The sequence below is a fragment of the Macaca thibetana genome, chromosome 5 (genome assembly GCF_024542745.1).
Source record: "Macaca thibetana thibetana isolate TM-01 chromosome 5, ASM2454274v1, whole genome shotgun sequence".
NCBI lineage: Eukaryota > Metazoa > Chordata > Mammalia > Primates > Cercopithecidae > Macaca > Macaca thibetana.
In genome coordinates, this window is record NC_065582.1 from 76,507,282 (window position 1) to 76,520,000 (window position 12,719).

The following is a 12,719-nucleotide window of genomic DNA, read 5'->3' on the forward strand; positions in this document are numbered from 1 at the left end:
AATCATACACAGTGTATTCTTTGTGTCTGCCCTCTTTTGTTTAATATTGCATTTTGAAATTCATTTATGTTGTTGCCTGTGGCTGTAATTTATTCATTTTAATTGCTGGTGTAGTATTCTGTTGCATAAATGTATCCCAATTTATCCATTCTTCAGATGTTCATGTTATTTGTGTTTAGGGACTATTACATATACTGCTGCTGTGAACATTCAAGTACCATCATGAACATGTACATATACACACACACGTGACATACTTCTGTTGGTTATATTACCCAGGAGTAGCATCACTGAGTCACTGGATAGGATATATTTACTTTTAGTACAGAATGCCAAACTGGTTTCCAAAGTGGCATTTATAATTTACATCTCCATTAGGAGTGTATGAGAGTCCCCATCACTCTACATCTTTACCAACGCTTGATGCTGACTGTTTTTGGTTTTCAATTTTAGCTGTTCTGGTGGGTATATACTGGTACTTCACTTGTAATTTTAATTTGCATTTTCCTGCCTGATAGTGAGGTTGGGACCTTTTTTGTGTGCCTATTGGCCATCTCTTTATTCTCTTTGGTGTAGTGCCTATTCGGCTTTCTTCCTTTTTTTTTTTTTTTGAGACACAGTTTTACTCTTGTTGCCCAGGCTGGAGTGCAATGGTGTGATCTCGACTCACCGCAACTTCTGCCTCCTGGGTTCAAACGATTCTCCTGCCTCAGCCTCCCGAGTACCTGGGATTACAGGCATGTGCCACTTCGCCCGGCTAATTTTGTATTTTTAGTAGACATGGGGTTTCTCCTCCTGGTCAGGCTGGTCTCAAACTCCCGACCTCAGGTGATCTGCCTGCCTCAGCCTCTCAAAATACTGGGATTACAAGCATGAGCCACCACGCCTGGCCTCTTCCTCATTTTTTAATTGATGTGCTTATCTTTTAAAAACTTTCTGGAATTCTTTATATAATTGGATACATACTCAGTTGTATGCTTTGCAAATATCTTTCCTGACCCTTACGTACCTTTTCACTCTTAATGGTATGTTTGATGAATCAAAGTTTGTCTTTTTTTGTTGTTTATTGAAACAGAGTCTTAACTCTTACCCAGGCTGGACTGCAGTGCATGAACATGGCTCACTGCAGCCTCAATTTCTTGGAATCAAGCAATCCTCCTGCCTCAGACTCTCGAGTAGCTGGGACTACATGTTCCCACCACTATGCCCAGCTAATTTTTTTTGTTGTTGTTGTTAGACAAGGTCTTGCTCTGTCACCCAGGCTGGAGTACAGTGGCGTGATCTCAGCTCACGGCAACCTCTGCCTCCTAGGTTCAAGCAATTCTCCTGCCTCAGCTTCCCAAGTAGCTGGGACTACAGGCATGCGCCACCATGCCTGGCTAATTTTTTGTATTTTTCATATGTTGCATATACATTTAGAACTAGCTTAACAATTTGCTATGTTGGCCAGGCTGTTATCAAACTCCTAGTCTCAAGTGATCTGCCTGCCTCGGCCTCCCAAAGGTCTGGGATTACAGGCATGAGCCACCACTCCCGGCTGCCTAGCTAATATTTAAATTTTTTTTTTAAGAGATGGGGTTTCACCAGGTTGCTGCTGGTTTTGAACTCCTGGGCTCAAACAATCCTCCTGCCTCAGCTTCCCAAATTGTTGGGAGTTGATGGGTTTAAGACAAATCTTGGAGTTAGAATCATGGATGTTACTGGATTAAATGTAAGGAGTAGGGTGAAAGAAAGGGAGAAGAAAAACAATTGGGCAGACTGAGGCAATTTTCATTGAGTAAAGCAAGATGGGGAACTATTATTTTGCTAGGGTTGCCATAACAAAATACCACAGGCTAGATGACTTAAACAACAGAACTTAATTTTCACACAGTCTGAAAGCTGGAAGTCCAAGATCAAGTTTCCAGCCAATTCTGTTTCTCATGAGCCTCTCTTCATGGCTTACAGATAGCTGCCTTCTCCCTATGTTCTTATGTGTCCTTTTTTTGTGTGCATTTGAAGAGAGAGAGAGAGAGAGAGAGAAATCTTGGTTGTCTCTCTTTGTAAGGAAACTAATTCAGTTGCGTAAGGGCCCCACCCTTATGACCTCATTTAACCCTAGTTGTCTCCTAAAGGCCATGTCTTCAAATATAATCACATTGGAGGTTAAGGCTTCAACATATACTTTTTTGTGGGTACGTAATTCTCTCTGTAGCAGGGAGGAGCAGGTTTGGTGAATACATAGGAATAAATAAAGAATACCTGTGAAACCGTCAAATAGAGATACTATGTAAGAAGTTGGGTACATGGGTCTGATTTAGAGGAGATATTTGTGCAGTCATTTGCACAAAGAAAAGTTTAGAGCAATAAGAATGGGTGGGTTCATTTAAAGAGAGCATAGAGAGAGAAGAGAATGGGTTTTATTTGTATCAAGAATTGGGATGGAGTTAGTTATGTGAATTATTATTGAGACACCCAATAAAATGAGGACAGAAATATGTCCATTTCATTTAGCAATGGTGACCTTGGCAAGAATAATTTCAATGAAATAGGGTAAGAATTAGTTTAGAGTCATTTAAAGAGTGAATGAGGCCTGGCGTGGTGGCTCACACCTGTAATCCCAGCCCTTTGGGAGGCCGAGTCGGGTGGATCACCTGAGGTCAGAAGTTTGAGACCAGCCTGGCCAACAGGGTGAAACCCTGTCTCTACAGAAAACACAAAAATTAGCTGTAGTCCCAGCTAGTCAGGAGCCTGAGGCACAGGAATTGCTTGTACCTGGTAGGTAGAGGTTGCAGCGAGCCGAGATCATGCCACTACACTACAGCTGGGCAACAGAGTGAGACTCAGTCTCAAAAAACAACAACAACAACAAATAAAAGGAATGAATGAGAGGTAAGAAAGTGGAGGCCATGTATGTAGCAAACTCATTAAAAGATAAGCATATTTAATCAGTCACTCATTTGACAAATATTTCTTGAACAATGCCTGTATGTTACACTGTTCTTGGTCTAGAGATAGTCTTATGAATAAGGCACAATCTTTCCCTCACAGAACTTACATTCTGGTTAAAGGAGACAGAAAATAAATATACAGCACCTCAGAGTGTCTTAAGTGCTCTGAAGAATGACACTGGTATGTAGGGGGATAGGGAGTACACATGGGATGGAGTTCTATTTTAGGCAAGGTAAGCCTCTCTGATAAGATGACACTGGAGTCGAGATCTGAATGAAGAGAGGGAGAGAGCCATGCAGATATCCAGGGGAAAGGCATTCCAGGCACAGGGAATAGCAAGAGCAAAGGTTTTGGGGCAGAAGAATGATGGCTGGTGTATAGAACAGCAAGGAGGCTGCCATGGAGTGAGTGAGGGGGAGGGTGATAGGCAGTGAGGTTAACCAGGAGGTAAGGGGCTGATCAGGTAGGGCTGCATAGGACTTTGTAAGAGCTGCCTCATACTTTAAGAGAGATTGGGAGCATTGGAGGGTTTTGATCAGAGGAGTGAAATATTCAAACTTACATTTTAGAAAGAACGTTGGCAAGTTTGTGGAGAGGGTAGTAGGGGAACAGAACGGAATAGTGTACTCAGTAAGTATTGCCTGTTACTGTTATTTTTATTTTTTTTAATTTTTTTTATTTTTATTTTTTGAGACAGAGTCTCCCTCTGTCGCCCAGGCTGGAGTGCAGTGGCGCGATCTCAGTTCACTGCAAGCTCTGCCTCCCGGGTTCTCGCCATTCTCCTGCCTCAGCCTCCCAAGTAGCTGGGACTACAGGTGCCCGCCACCTCGCCCGGCTAGTTTTTTGTATTTTTAGTAGAGACGGGGTTTCACCGTGTTAACCAGGATGGTCTCGATCTCCTGACCTCGTGATCCGCCCGTCTCGGCCTAAAGAGGCAATATAGTCTAGACTGGCTAGATTTGAACTCCCTTATAAGCTTGATGAATAAAGCAAATTTAAGTGCTAAACTGCTCTTTTTCTCACTTCCCTCAGTTGTAAAATAAGGAAAATAAGAGTACCCACCTCATATGGTTGTGATAAGGATTAAACAAGTTAAAAATATATAGTGTTGGCATATAGTAAGAACTCAGAAATATAATAAAACTATTTTTATGGTGATGATTGTAATTTCCCATTTGTCTGTCTTCCACTGAACTGAACTCCTTGAGTCCAGGGATCATGAGTATTTTTTCACATCTTTATTTCCTAGCACAGCACCCAGAACCCAGTAGCCAATCAAGAAAATGCTGTAAAATGTATATATAAGCTTATAAACTTTAAATCTTTATTGTCTTTTTTTTTTTTTTGAGAAGGAGTCTTGCTCTATTGCCCAGGTTGGAGTGTAATGGTGTGATGTCAGCTCACTGCAACCTTGCCTCCCAGGTTCAAGCAGTTCCCCTGTCTCAGCCTCATGAGTAGCTGGGATTACAGGAGCACGCCGCCATGCCTGGCTAGTTTTTTGTATTTTAGTAGAGACAGGGTTTCACTGTGTTGCCCAGGCTGGTCTCGAACGCCTGACCTCAGGTGATCCACCCGTCTCAGCCTCCCAAAGTGCTGGGATTACAGGAGTGAGCCACTGTGCCTGGCTATTGTCATTTATTAAGGAAAATATCATATACTCATTAACATACTCATTTTAGCAAGTTCAAATCATTTACAAGAGTATGAAGGTATAAGTAAAAGAGCTCTTCCCCCAATTCCATTCCCATCTAAAACCACTCTAACAATAAGGTATGTATTCTTCCAAATTTTGTTCTTTTATTCTGTGCTTATACAAATATATATATTGTATATATATTTGATCATCATATTAGATTTTAAGATGATTAATTTCTGGAAGAAGCAGCAGCAAAATTAAATGCTGTTCTAACAAGAATAACATATGAACTGTATAGCTGGGATATATTTTAAAATTTCACTTCATTTTGGAGCAATGTCTTGAAGTTTAGATCAACTATGGACTTGAGGACATAAGAGAAAACTGTTCAGTCCTTGAGTCTGCAGGGATTTAGACCTTCACAGCTGTAAACATTAGGTCTAATTTGGCCCGAGCCCCTTAGAATGGCAATTGATCTTCAGGACCAAATCCTAATAACCCAGACCAGTACAAATCAAAATCTGACCCACTTCAAATAAATCTGAAAGATTTTTTGCTCTGTATTTTACTGTTATTCTTGTTGATTTTAGTAAATTTATTCCGTCCTTTTTGGAAGAAGTTTTATAGTTGTTGCCCCCACCATAGCTCTACATAATGTGCTTTAAATCATTATTTTTATAATATAGATTACTAGAATTCATTCAAACTAAAGAAAAAAATCAGAAGATTTTGGTCTGTAGTTTTGATTCTTCTTTCTGTATAGGTGACATCACCAGAACAAAACGTCTCTACGTTGAGCCCTATTTCTACCGTTTCTTTGAACTCAAGAGATGAAGACTTCATGGTAGAATTCTCTGAGACGTCCCTGAAAGCAAGAACTTTACCTGATGATCTTCATTTTCTCAACTTGGAGGGTAGTCGTTACCATATTGTTCTAATATCTGTCTATTCATTTAAGAGATGAAATTTTTTATTTGAGAGATTATTACACTAAATATATCTTAGAACCAGATTCAGTGTCATACGCCTTGAAGCCTTTCCATAACTTTTCTTCCTTTGAACTTTTTCTATCATAGATAGCTATTCCAGGTACAATATTCCCTTCTAGCTATCTAGTTCCTTCTTGTTTCTCCTCCCAACTTTGTCAACACAGAGCCCTGAAAGTATTTTCTACCATTGTCAGTACTTCTCACAGCTGTAACTGCAGCATCTGACCCCTTTACAGCCCCTTCCTGTTCCAGAGGAATGACTGATTGCAAATGTCTCATCAACACCATTGATTGACCTTAGCATAACCTCTTAGTTTCTCTTTTTGCTTTGGGATCCTGAACTCTTCAACTGCTGTTCCACACTTGCATTCCTAGGACTCTGGATTTTCATATATTTTGGCCTTTCACTATGAGTCAGCTTCTGCTTTTTGATGAATATAATACTATTCTCTAGGATCCCTTTCACTAAAATTTCTTTTCTTCTCTCTTTTCTTATAATCTTATCAATATATCTTCCCCTGATTCTGAATTTATGTTGGGTGAGGGGTGAGTTGTAGATGATTTTTTTGATTTTGGATGGATGATACAAAAAATTTTGTAATGTGAATTGGTAGTTGGGTTAGAGAAGGTTTTATGGGTGTGCTTGGTAGAAGACAACAAGGTAGAGAAGAATCAAATACACGGGAGTGGGTATTCAAGAACAAGTGATATGGTAATGAACAGTAGATGATTTTCACAGTTATACCATGAATCTTTTAGTTTAATGGATTTTTAACTTTTCTGTCAGTGTTACTTGATTGACTTGTTAGAATTACAGCATAGCACTTTATAAAAGAATATTCATTGGCTCACCTACTGCTCTGCTACTTTCCAGATGATCTCCAGAGTGTATTTCCAACAAAACAAAAACTCTGTCAGGAAGGTACATTATTATAAAATAGGTATCCATAGTATTGTCAGATAAAAACTATCAGCTTGCATAATTCTGATGCAGTATTTTTCATTTGTTTATATATTCAACAAATATTTATTGCTTCTTAGATTTTTAGGAATATATCACTAAAGCTGCTGACACACAGAAAGAATCATTAGAATCATTAAACTCTTTCAGACAGAATTTGCCATGAGTTTACCAGAATTCTACTCTTATCAAACACCATTAGATCAAAGTAAAGCTAAAATCTTTTTTACTCTGAAGGGTAACATAATTCATGAGTGTAAAAATATCTAAAGGAAGTTACAATCACATAGTCATATAAGTGAACCATGAATTTCAGTCTCTGGAGAAAGAATGAAAGTAGATATAAAAAACTAGTCCAGGTTCTTATCCTGACTCTGCCACTTTGTAGTTATGCTACCTCTAAGCCTTTGTAATCTCATTTGTAAAGTGAGAATGATGCATTTTTTGGTTGTTGTTAGCTTTAAAGTGCTTTGAAAATGTTAAGTGCTATATAAACATAATTTAGTAATTAGGAAAAAAATCATTAGTTAAGGAGGAGAAGAAAAAGAGGGACTTCATCAACCCTAAAAATGTTTCAGTATATATGAATTAAGCTTTGAAATCTTTATTTTTTGAGATTAAAACCATTAATTTTTTTTAAGGAAATAAAATAATATGATTTTTTTTTTTCAGGGCAAGTTGCTACTTTTTGCTTTTGTACACCCACTGTTTTCTAGAGCCTAGGTGATAACTAGTAGAACATTTTTATTTAATTAGCATTTTGTTTTTTCAGGGATGAAAAAATCCAGTTCTCTGGAGAATGAGAACCTTCAAAGGCTTTCATTAGTAAGTAGAACCCAGGTTCCACTTATTACTTTGCCACCTACTGATGGGCCAGCTGACTTAGACTCTCATTTGTGTGTGATCAACTCTAACACATACCAGTCTTCTGGTTCCCCCATGCTCAACTTGTGTGAAAAGTCAGCAGTTCTTTCTTTTAGCATTGAGCCTGAGGACCAAAATGAAACCTCTTTCTCTGAAGAATCTGGGGAAGTGACTCCAGGGGATGTTTCACTTCTCAATAATATATCTACTCAGAGCAAGTGGCTGAAATATCAAAACACATCCCAATGCAACGTGACTACTCCAGACAGAGTTGATAAGAGAATAACTGATGGCTTTTTTGCTGAGGCTGTTTCTGGGATGCATTTTAGAGACATAAGTAAAAGACAGGGTGATGTTGTCAATGAAAACTCTTTGAACTCTGTGCATTTGCAAATGATAAAAGGCATGCTCTATCAACAGCAGCAGGATTTTAGCAGCCAAGAATTGGTTTCCAGAAAGAAAGTACTTTCTCTGAATTTAAAGCAGACTTCTAAGACAGAGGAAATTAAAAATGTATTAGGAGAGTCTACCTGCTACAACTATAGTGTAAAGGATTTACAGGTGAGGAAATGTACCAGTCTTGTACATTTTTCCAATAGTTATTGTCTGAATTTCAACAAAAGAATTAACAAAATATACTGCATAGGAGCAATTTGAACAGATGGCTTTTTTTGATCCTAACTCTGAGCTGCAGTCACATCATGTTTTACTTAAAATCTCTCGTAATAGTAGTGAACATTGAATGAAATGATTTATTTGAAAGTATCTGGTACAGTGTCTGGTACATTATCAATACTTAATAAGTGATAGCTCCTATTTTTGTTTCCATCACTACTACCATTACAATGATTGTTTTTACTTTTGACTGTCAATTGTGTTTGCTGATTAAGTCATCATTAGGGTAAAAGTGCATCTTATTTCACGTTAATTGTGAATAATCCTTATTATAGTCATAACCAGAAACAAAGATACATAATGATCCATTCACATCAGTTAAACTTTTCCTAGCAAAAAATATATAAAAACTTATTAAGGGGCAGATAAGAAAAGTTACTCTTATTTAGGGTTAAAAATGCCATTTGTAGGTATTCTTGCTGTATTTGTTTTCTCATTTAAAATTTGAAAGTAATTTTCAAGAATCCTAGAAATCAAAAGAATTAATTAAAAAAATAAGTCTATGAAAAATAATTTACTTTTTAGTAAACGGTATTTTTCTGGAGTTGCTATGATAACTTGAATTATTCCATTGCAGGAGATAAGTGGCTCTGAGCTATGTTTTCCAAGTGGGCAGAAAATAAAATCTGCTTATCTTCCCCAAAGGCAAATTCACATACCAGCTGTTTTTCAGTCTCCTGCTCATTATAAGCAGACTTTCACATCTTGCCTCATAGGTATGGCTGTTGAGTTTTTATTGTATTACGATTGCTGCTTCATGTAAGTAGTAGAATTGTGAGAGTATGATACATTATATTGTGAATTTTCATACTAAGTATCTCATTCAAGATTTGTTATTTTTCATGTGTTCTAGTTTTTGAACAGTAACTTTTATTCTAATTTCAGATCAAAACTGAGTTTTAAAAGTGGGAGATGACAATCTTTTTTTTTTTTTTTTTTTTTTGAGACAGGATCTCACTCTGTTGCCCAGGCTGGAGTGCAGTGGAGCAGTCTTGGGTCACTGCAACCTTGCCTTCCAGACTCAAGCAATCCTCCCGCTTCAGCCTCCCCAGTAGCTGGAACCACAAGTGCACACCACCATACCCAGCTAATTTTTTTTTTTTTTTTTTGAGATGGAGTCTCGCTCTGTCCCACAGGCTGGAGCGTAGTGGCCCCATCTCGGCTCACTGAAGCTCTGCCTCCCAGGTTCATGCCATTCTCCTGCCTCAGCGTCCGGAGTAGCTGGAACTACAGGCGCCTGCCACCATGCCCGGCTAATTATTTTGTGTGTTTTTAGTAGAGACGGGGTTTCACCGTGTTAGCCAGGATGGTCTCGATCTCCTGACCTCGTGATCCACCCGCCTCAGCCTCCCAAAGTGCTGGGATTACAGGTGTGAGCCACCGCACCCGGCCAACCCAGCTAATTTTTGTATTTTTAGCAGAAATGAGGTTTCACCATGTGGCTCAGACTGGTCTTGAACCCCTGGGCTCAAGCAGTCTACTCACCTTGGCCTCCCAAAGTGCTTTGATTACAGGCATGAGCCACCACACTTGGCCAATATTATCTTTTACAAGTTAAGAGTTTTTCTTTCTTTCTTTTTTTTTTTTTTAAGTAGAAGTGTTAAATTTAGCAGAAAATAACTTTTAAAAATGGAAATTCGTATTAGGTATGACTGTTTAAAGGCTATTCAAATTTAGCTACAAACAGCACATGTAATACAAACAAAATTATTTTGTATTTAATTTTCTGCTCTATCTCTTTTTTTTTGTAGAACATCTAAATATATTGCTGTTTGCGTTAGCACAAAACTTGCACAAAGCTCTTTCAAAAGTTGACATATCATTTTACACATCATTGAAGGGAGAGAAACTGAAAAACGTAGAAAATAATGTGCCATCCTGCCATCATAGTCAACCTGCAAAACTTGTCATGGTTAAAAAGGAAGGTCCAAATAAGGTATTCTTGCTTCCCCTCCCCCTACCATACCAAATACTTCTCTTATAAAGGGTTTAGGTACCTATTACTTCATGATAAGCTTAAAGAGTGAGTCTTAAGAGCTTTCTATTTGAGGTGTTAGTACCTAACACACATTAAATTCTCAAAGTTTTATTGAAAGAATGATCTGTGCTCTAGGATACAAAAATATGAGTTAAAATTAACCTTCAAGTTGCTTAGGAACTTTTTGTGTAGTATTTTAATTTTATTTTTATTATTATTATTTTTTTAGAGACAGGGTCTCACTGTTGCCCAGGCTGGAGTGCAGTGCCTTGATCATAGCTCGCTGCAGCCTTAAACTTCTGGGCTCAAGCCATCCTCCTGCCTTGGCTTCCCAAAGTGCTAGGATTACAGGCATAAAAGCCACTGTGCCCACCTGAAAATTTTACATACTTCTGTAATTGATAAAATAGGAGGAATATGCCTAAGTTATAGTGAGATCACTGAGAAGGGGGATGTGTTTCAACCTGAGAGCTTAGAGATTTCAGAAATGAGCCTGAAAGAAATGAAGGTTGAAACTAGTCTACCATGTAATCCCCAGTACAAGTAACAGATAAGCCCAGAGGAATAGAAAAGTATGCTGACTTAATTTATATTGTCAATAATATATTATGGAGGGAGTCAGGTTAATAAAACGTAGGTTGATTGATGACTTATACTCACTGTAGAACTGTGCTTTCATTCATAATACAATTTGCTTCCACCGTTTGCATATCCCACTTTATTGTTAGCTAAGTGTATAAATTTGGATTTAAATTTAGGCGTCAAAAGCCAAAATTCGTAAATAGTGGTATAACTGTGGACTAAAATATAGCTACTAAAAGTCTTTGTTTTCTTTTTAAGATTATTTGATGACATAGTTTCATGCTCATACTATGTTGTTGGGTACAAAGGGTAGGTTACGGAGTAGAAAATGTATCATCTGAGTTTTGTTTAAAAAATTTTACGTGTGTTTGTTCTTGTTGGGTTGTGGTGTGTGTGTACTTATGTGAATGAGAAAAAAAGATAGAAAGAAATGGATAAGATATTCAGTGTTTCTGGGCAGCTTTCAGGTTGTTGATAGTGAACATTTTAAATCAGAAAAACAAATTTTCAAATAAGATTTTACTCTCAGAATAATGTAATCTTTTGATAAAGAGAAAGTAAATGGAAAAGCAGGTGGTTTTAAATTAATAATAAAGTTAAGTTGTATAGTGACTAATTTACTGGAGTACAGTAATGCCAAGCAGTTTGCATAGAAACCTTGACAAACACAAAAATAATCGAAAAGTAAAAGCTTTTTTTTCACTAAATGTTGATCTTTTTTCTTTCGCCTTAGGGTCGTCTCTTTTATACATGTGATGGACCCAAAGCTGATCGATGTAAATTCTTTAAATGGCTTGAGGACGTGACTCCAGGATATTTAACACAGGAAGGAGCTCGACCTGGCATGGTTTTAAGTGATATTAAGAGTATTGGCTTGTACTTAAGAAGTCAAAAGATACCACTCTATGAGGAATGCCAGCTTTTGTTGAGGTATGTTTTATAGTACCAAGCGATTGCCTGTGATTATATATAAGAGAACGACAGCCTTCACAGAACTATCATCAGTTTTAAAAGAGATTAAGATAGGAAAACTATTTAAAAGATGGAATACCTCAGTTTCTAAACCTGCAAAATGGGAATAAGTCCTTTTTTTGTTTGTTTGTTTGAGACGGAGTCTCGTTCTGTCGCCCAGGCTGGAGTGCAGTGGCCGAATCTCAGCTCACTGCAAGCTCTGCCTCCCGGGTTTACGCCATTCTCCTGCCTCAGCCACCCGAATTGCTGGGACTAAAGGCACCCGCCACTTCGCCCGGCTAGTTTTTTTTTTGTATTTTTTAGTAGAGACGGGGTTTCACCATGTTAGCCAGGATGGTCTCTATCTCCTGACCTCGTGATCCGCCCGTCTTGGCCTCCCAAAGTGCTGGGATTGCAGGCTTGAGCCACCACGCCCGGCCGTCTCTTTTTTTTTAATTATATAGTGACAAGATCTTGCTCTGTTGCCCAGGCTGGAGTGCAGTGGTGTGATCCTTAGCCCACTGCAGCCTTGAACTCTGGGGCTCCAGCTCTCCACCTGGCCCAGCCTCCTGAGTAGCTAGGACTTCAGGCCTATGCCACCACACCCAGCTAATTTGAATTTTTGTAGAGCTGGAGTCTTGCTATGTTGCCCAGGCTGGTTTCGAACTCCTGGACTGAAATGATCCTCCCACCTCAGCCTCCCGAAGTGCTGGAATTAGAGGCGTGAGCTACTATGCTCGGCCAGGGAATAAGTCTTTAAAGTTATTTTGGCTCCTTCTAAACATCAAACAGTGTGAGCAATATCAGTATAACTAGCAGGGTGCTATTTTTCTAACTTATTTTATGTATAGTTGGGGCTATTTTCCACAATCCTAAGGGAAACCCTATCCGAAAAATTATAGGAATAATTTTTAGCAGTGTGGCATAATAAATAACTGATTGTTTGCATGTCTGACCTACATAGCTTATAGGATAATAGAATGCTACTTTTTGGAAGTATGTCTTTTATAAAAGTTTAGATTATTCAAAATAAATATAAAGACCATTTGCATGGTGATTTAATAGTAACATTTTTATTGGGAGCCGATATATGCCAGGCCCTCTTGTAACTAGGCACTTCACAGGAATTTTTTTTTTTTTTTTTTTGAGACG

General features: G+C 38.3%; 1 protein-coding gene across 6 annotated transcripts in view; it reads left to right on the top strand.

The window, feature by feature from the left end:
• The window catches only part of ZGRF1 (zinc finger GRF-type containing 1), an 84,836-nt gene that overhangs the window by 34,217 nt on the left and 37,900 nt on the right, over positions 1–12,719 (top strand). For 4 of the 6 annotated variants that reach the window (XM_050791315.1, XM_050791310.1, XM_050791312.1 and 1 more), the window contains 5 exons: positions 5,331–5,481; positions 7,290–7,942; positions 8,634–8,772; positions 9,808–9,992; positions 11,350–11,546. In XM_050791315.1, the coding sequence (XP_050647272.1) occupies positions 5,331–5,481; positions 7,290–7,942; positions 8,634–8,772; positions 9,808–9,992; positions 11,350–11,546 (1,325 nt within the window). The remainder of the gene's footprint in view (positions 1–5,330; positions 5,482–7,289; positions 7,943–8,633; positions 8,773–9,807; positions 9,993–11,349; positions 11,547–12,719) is intronic. The other 2 variants (XM_050791313.1, XM_050791314.1) reach the window with 2 other exon arrangements.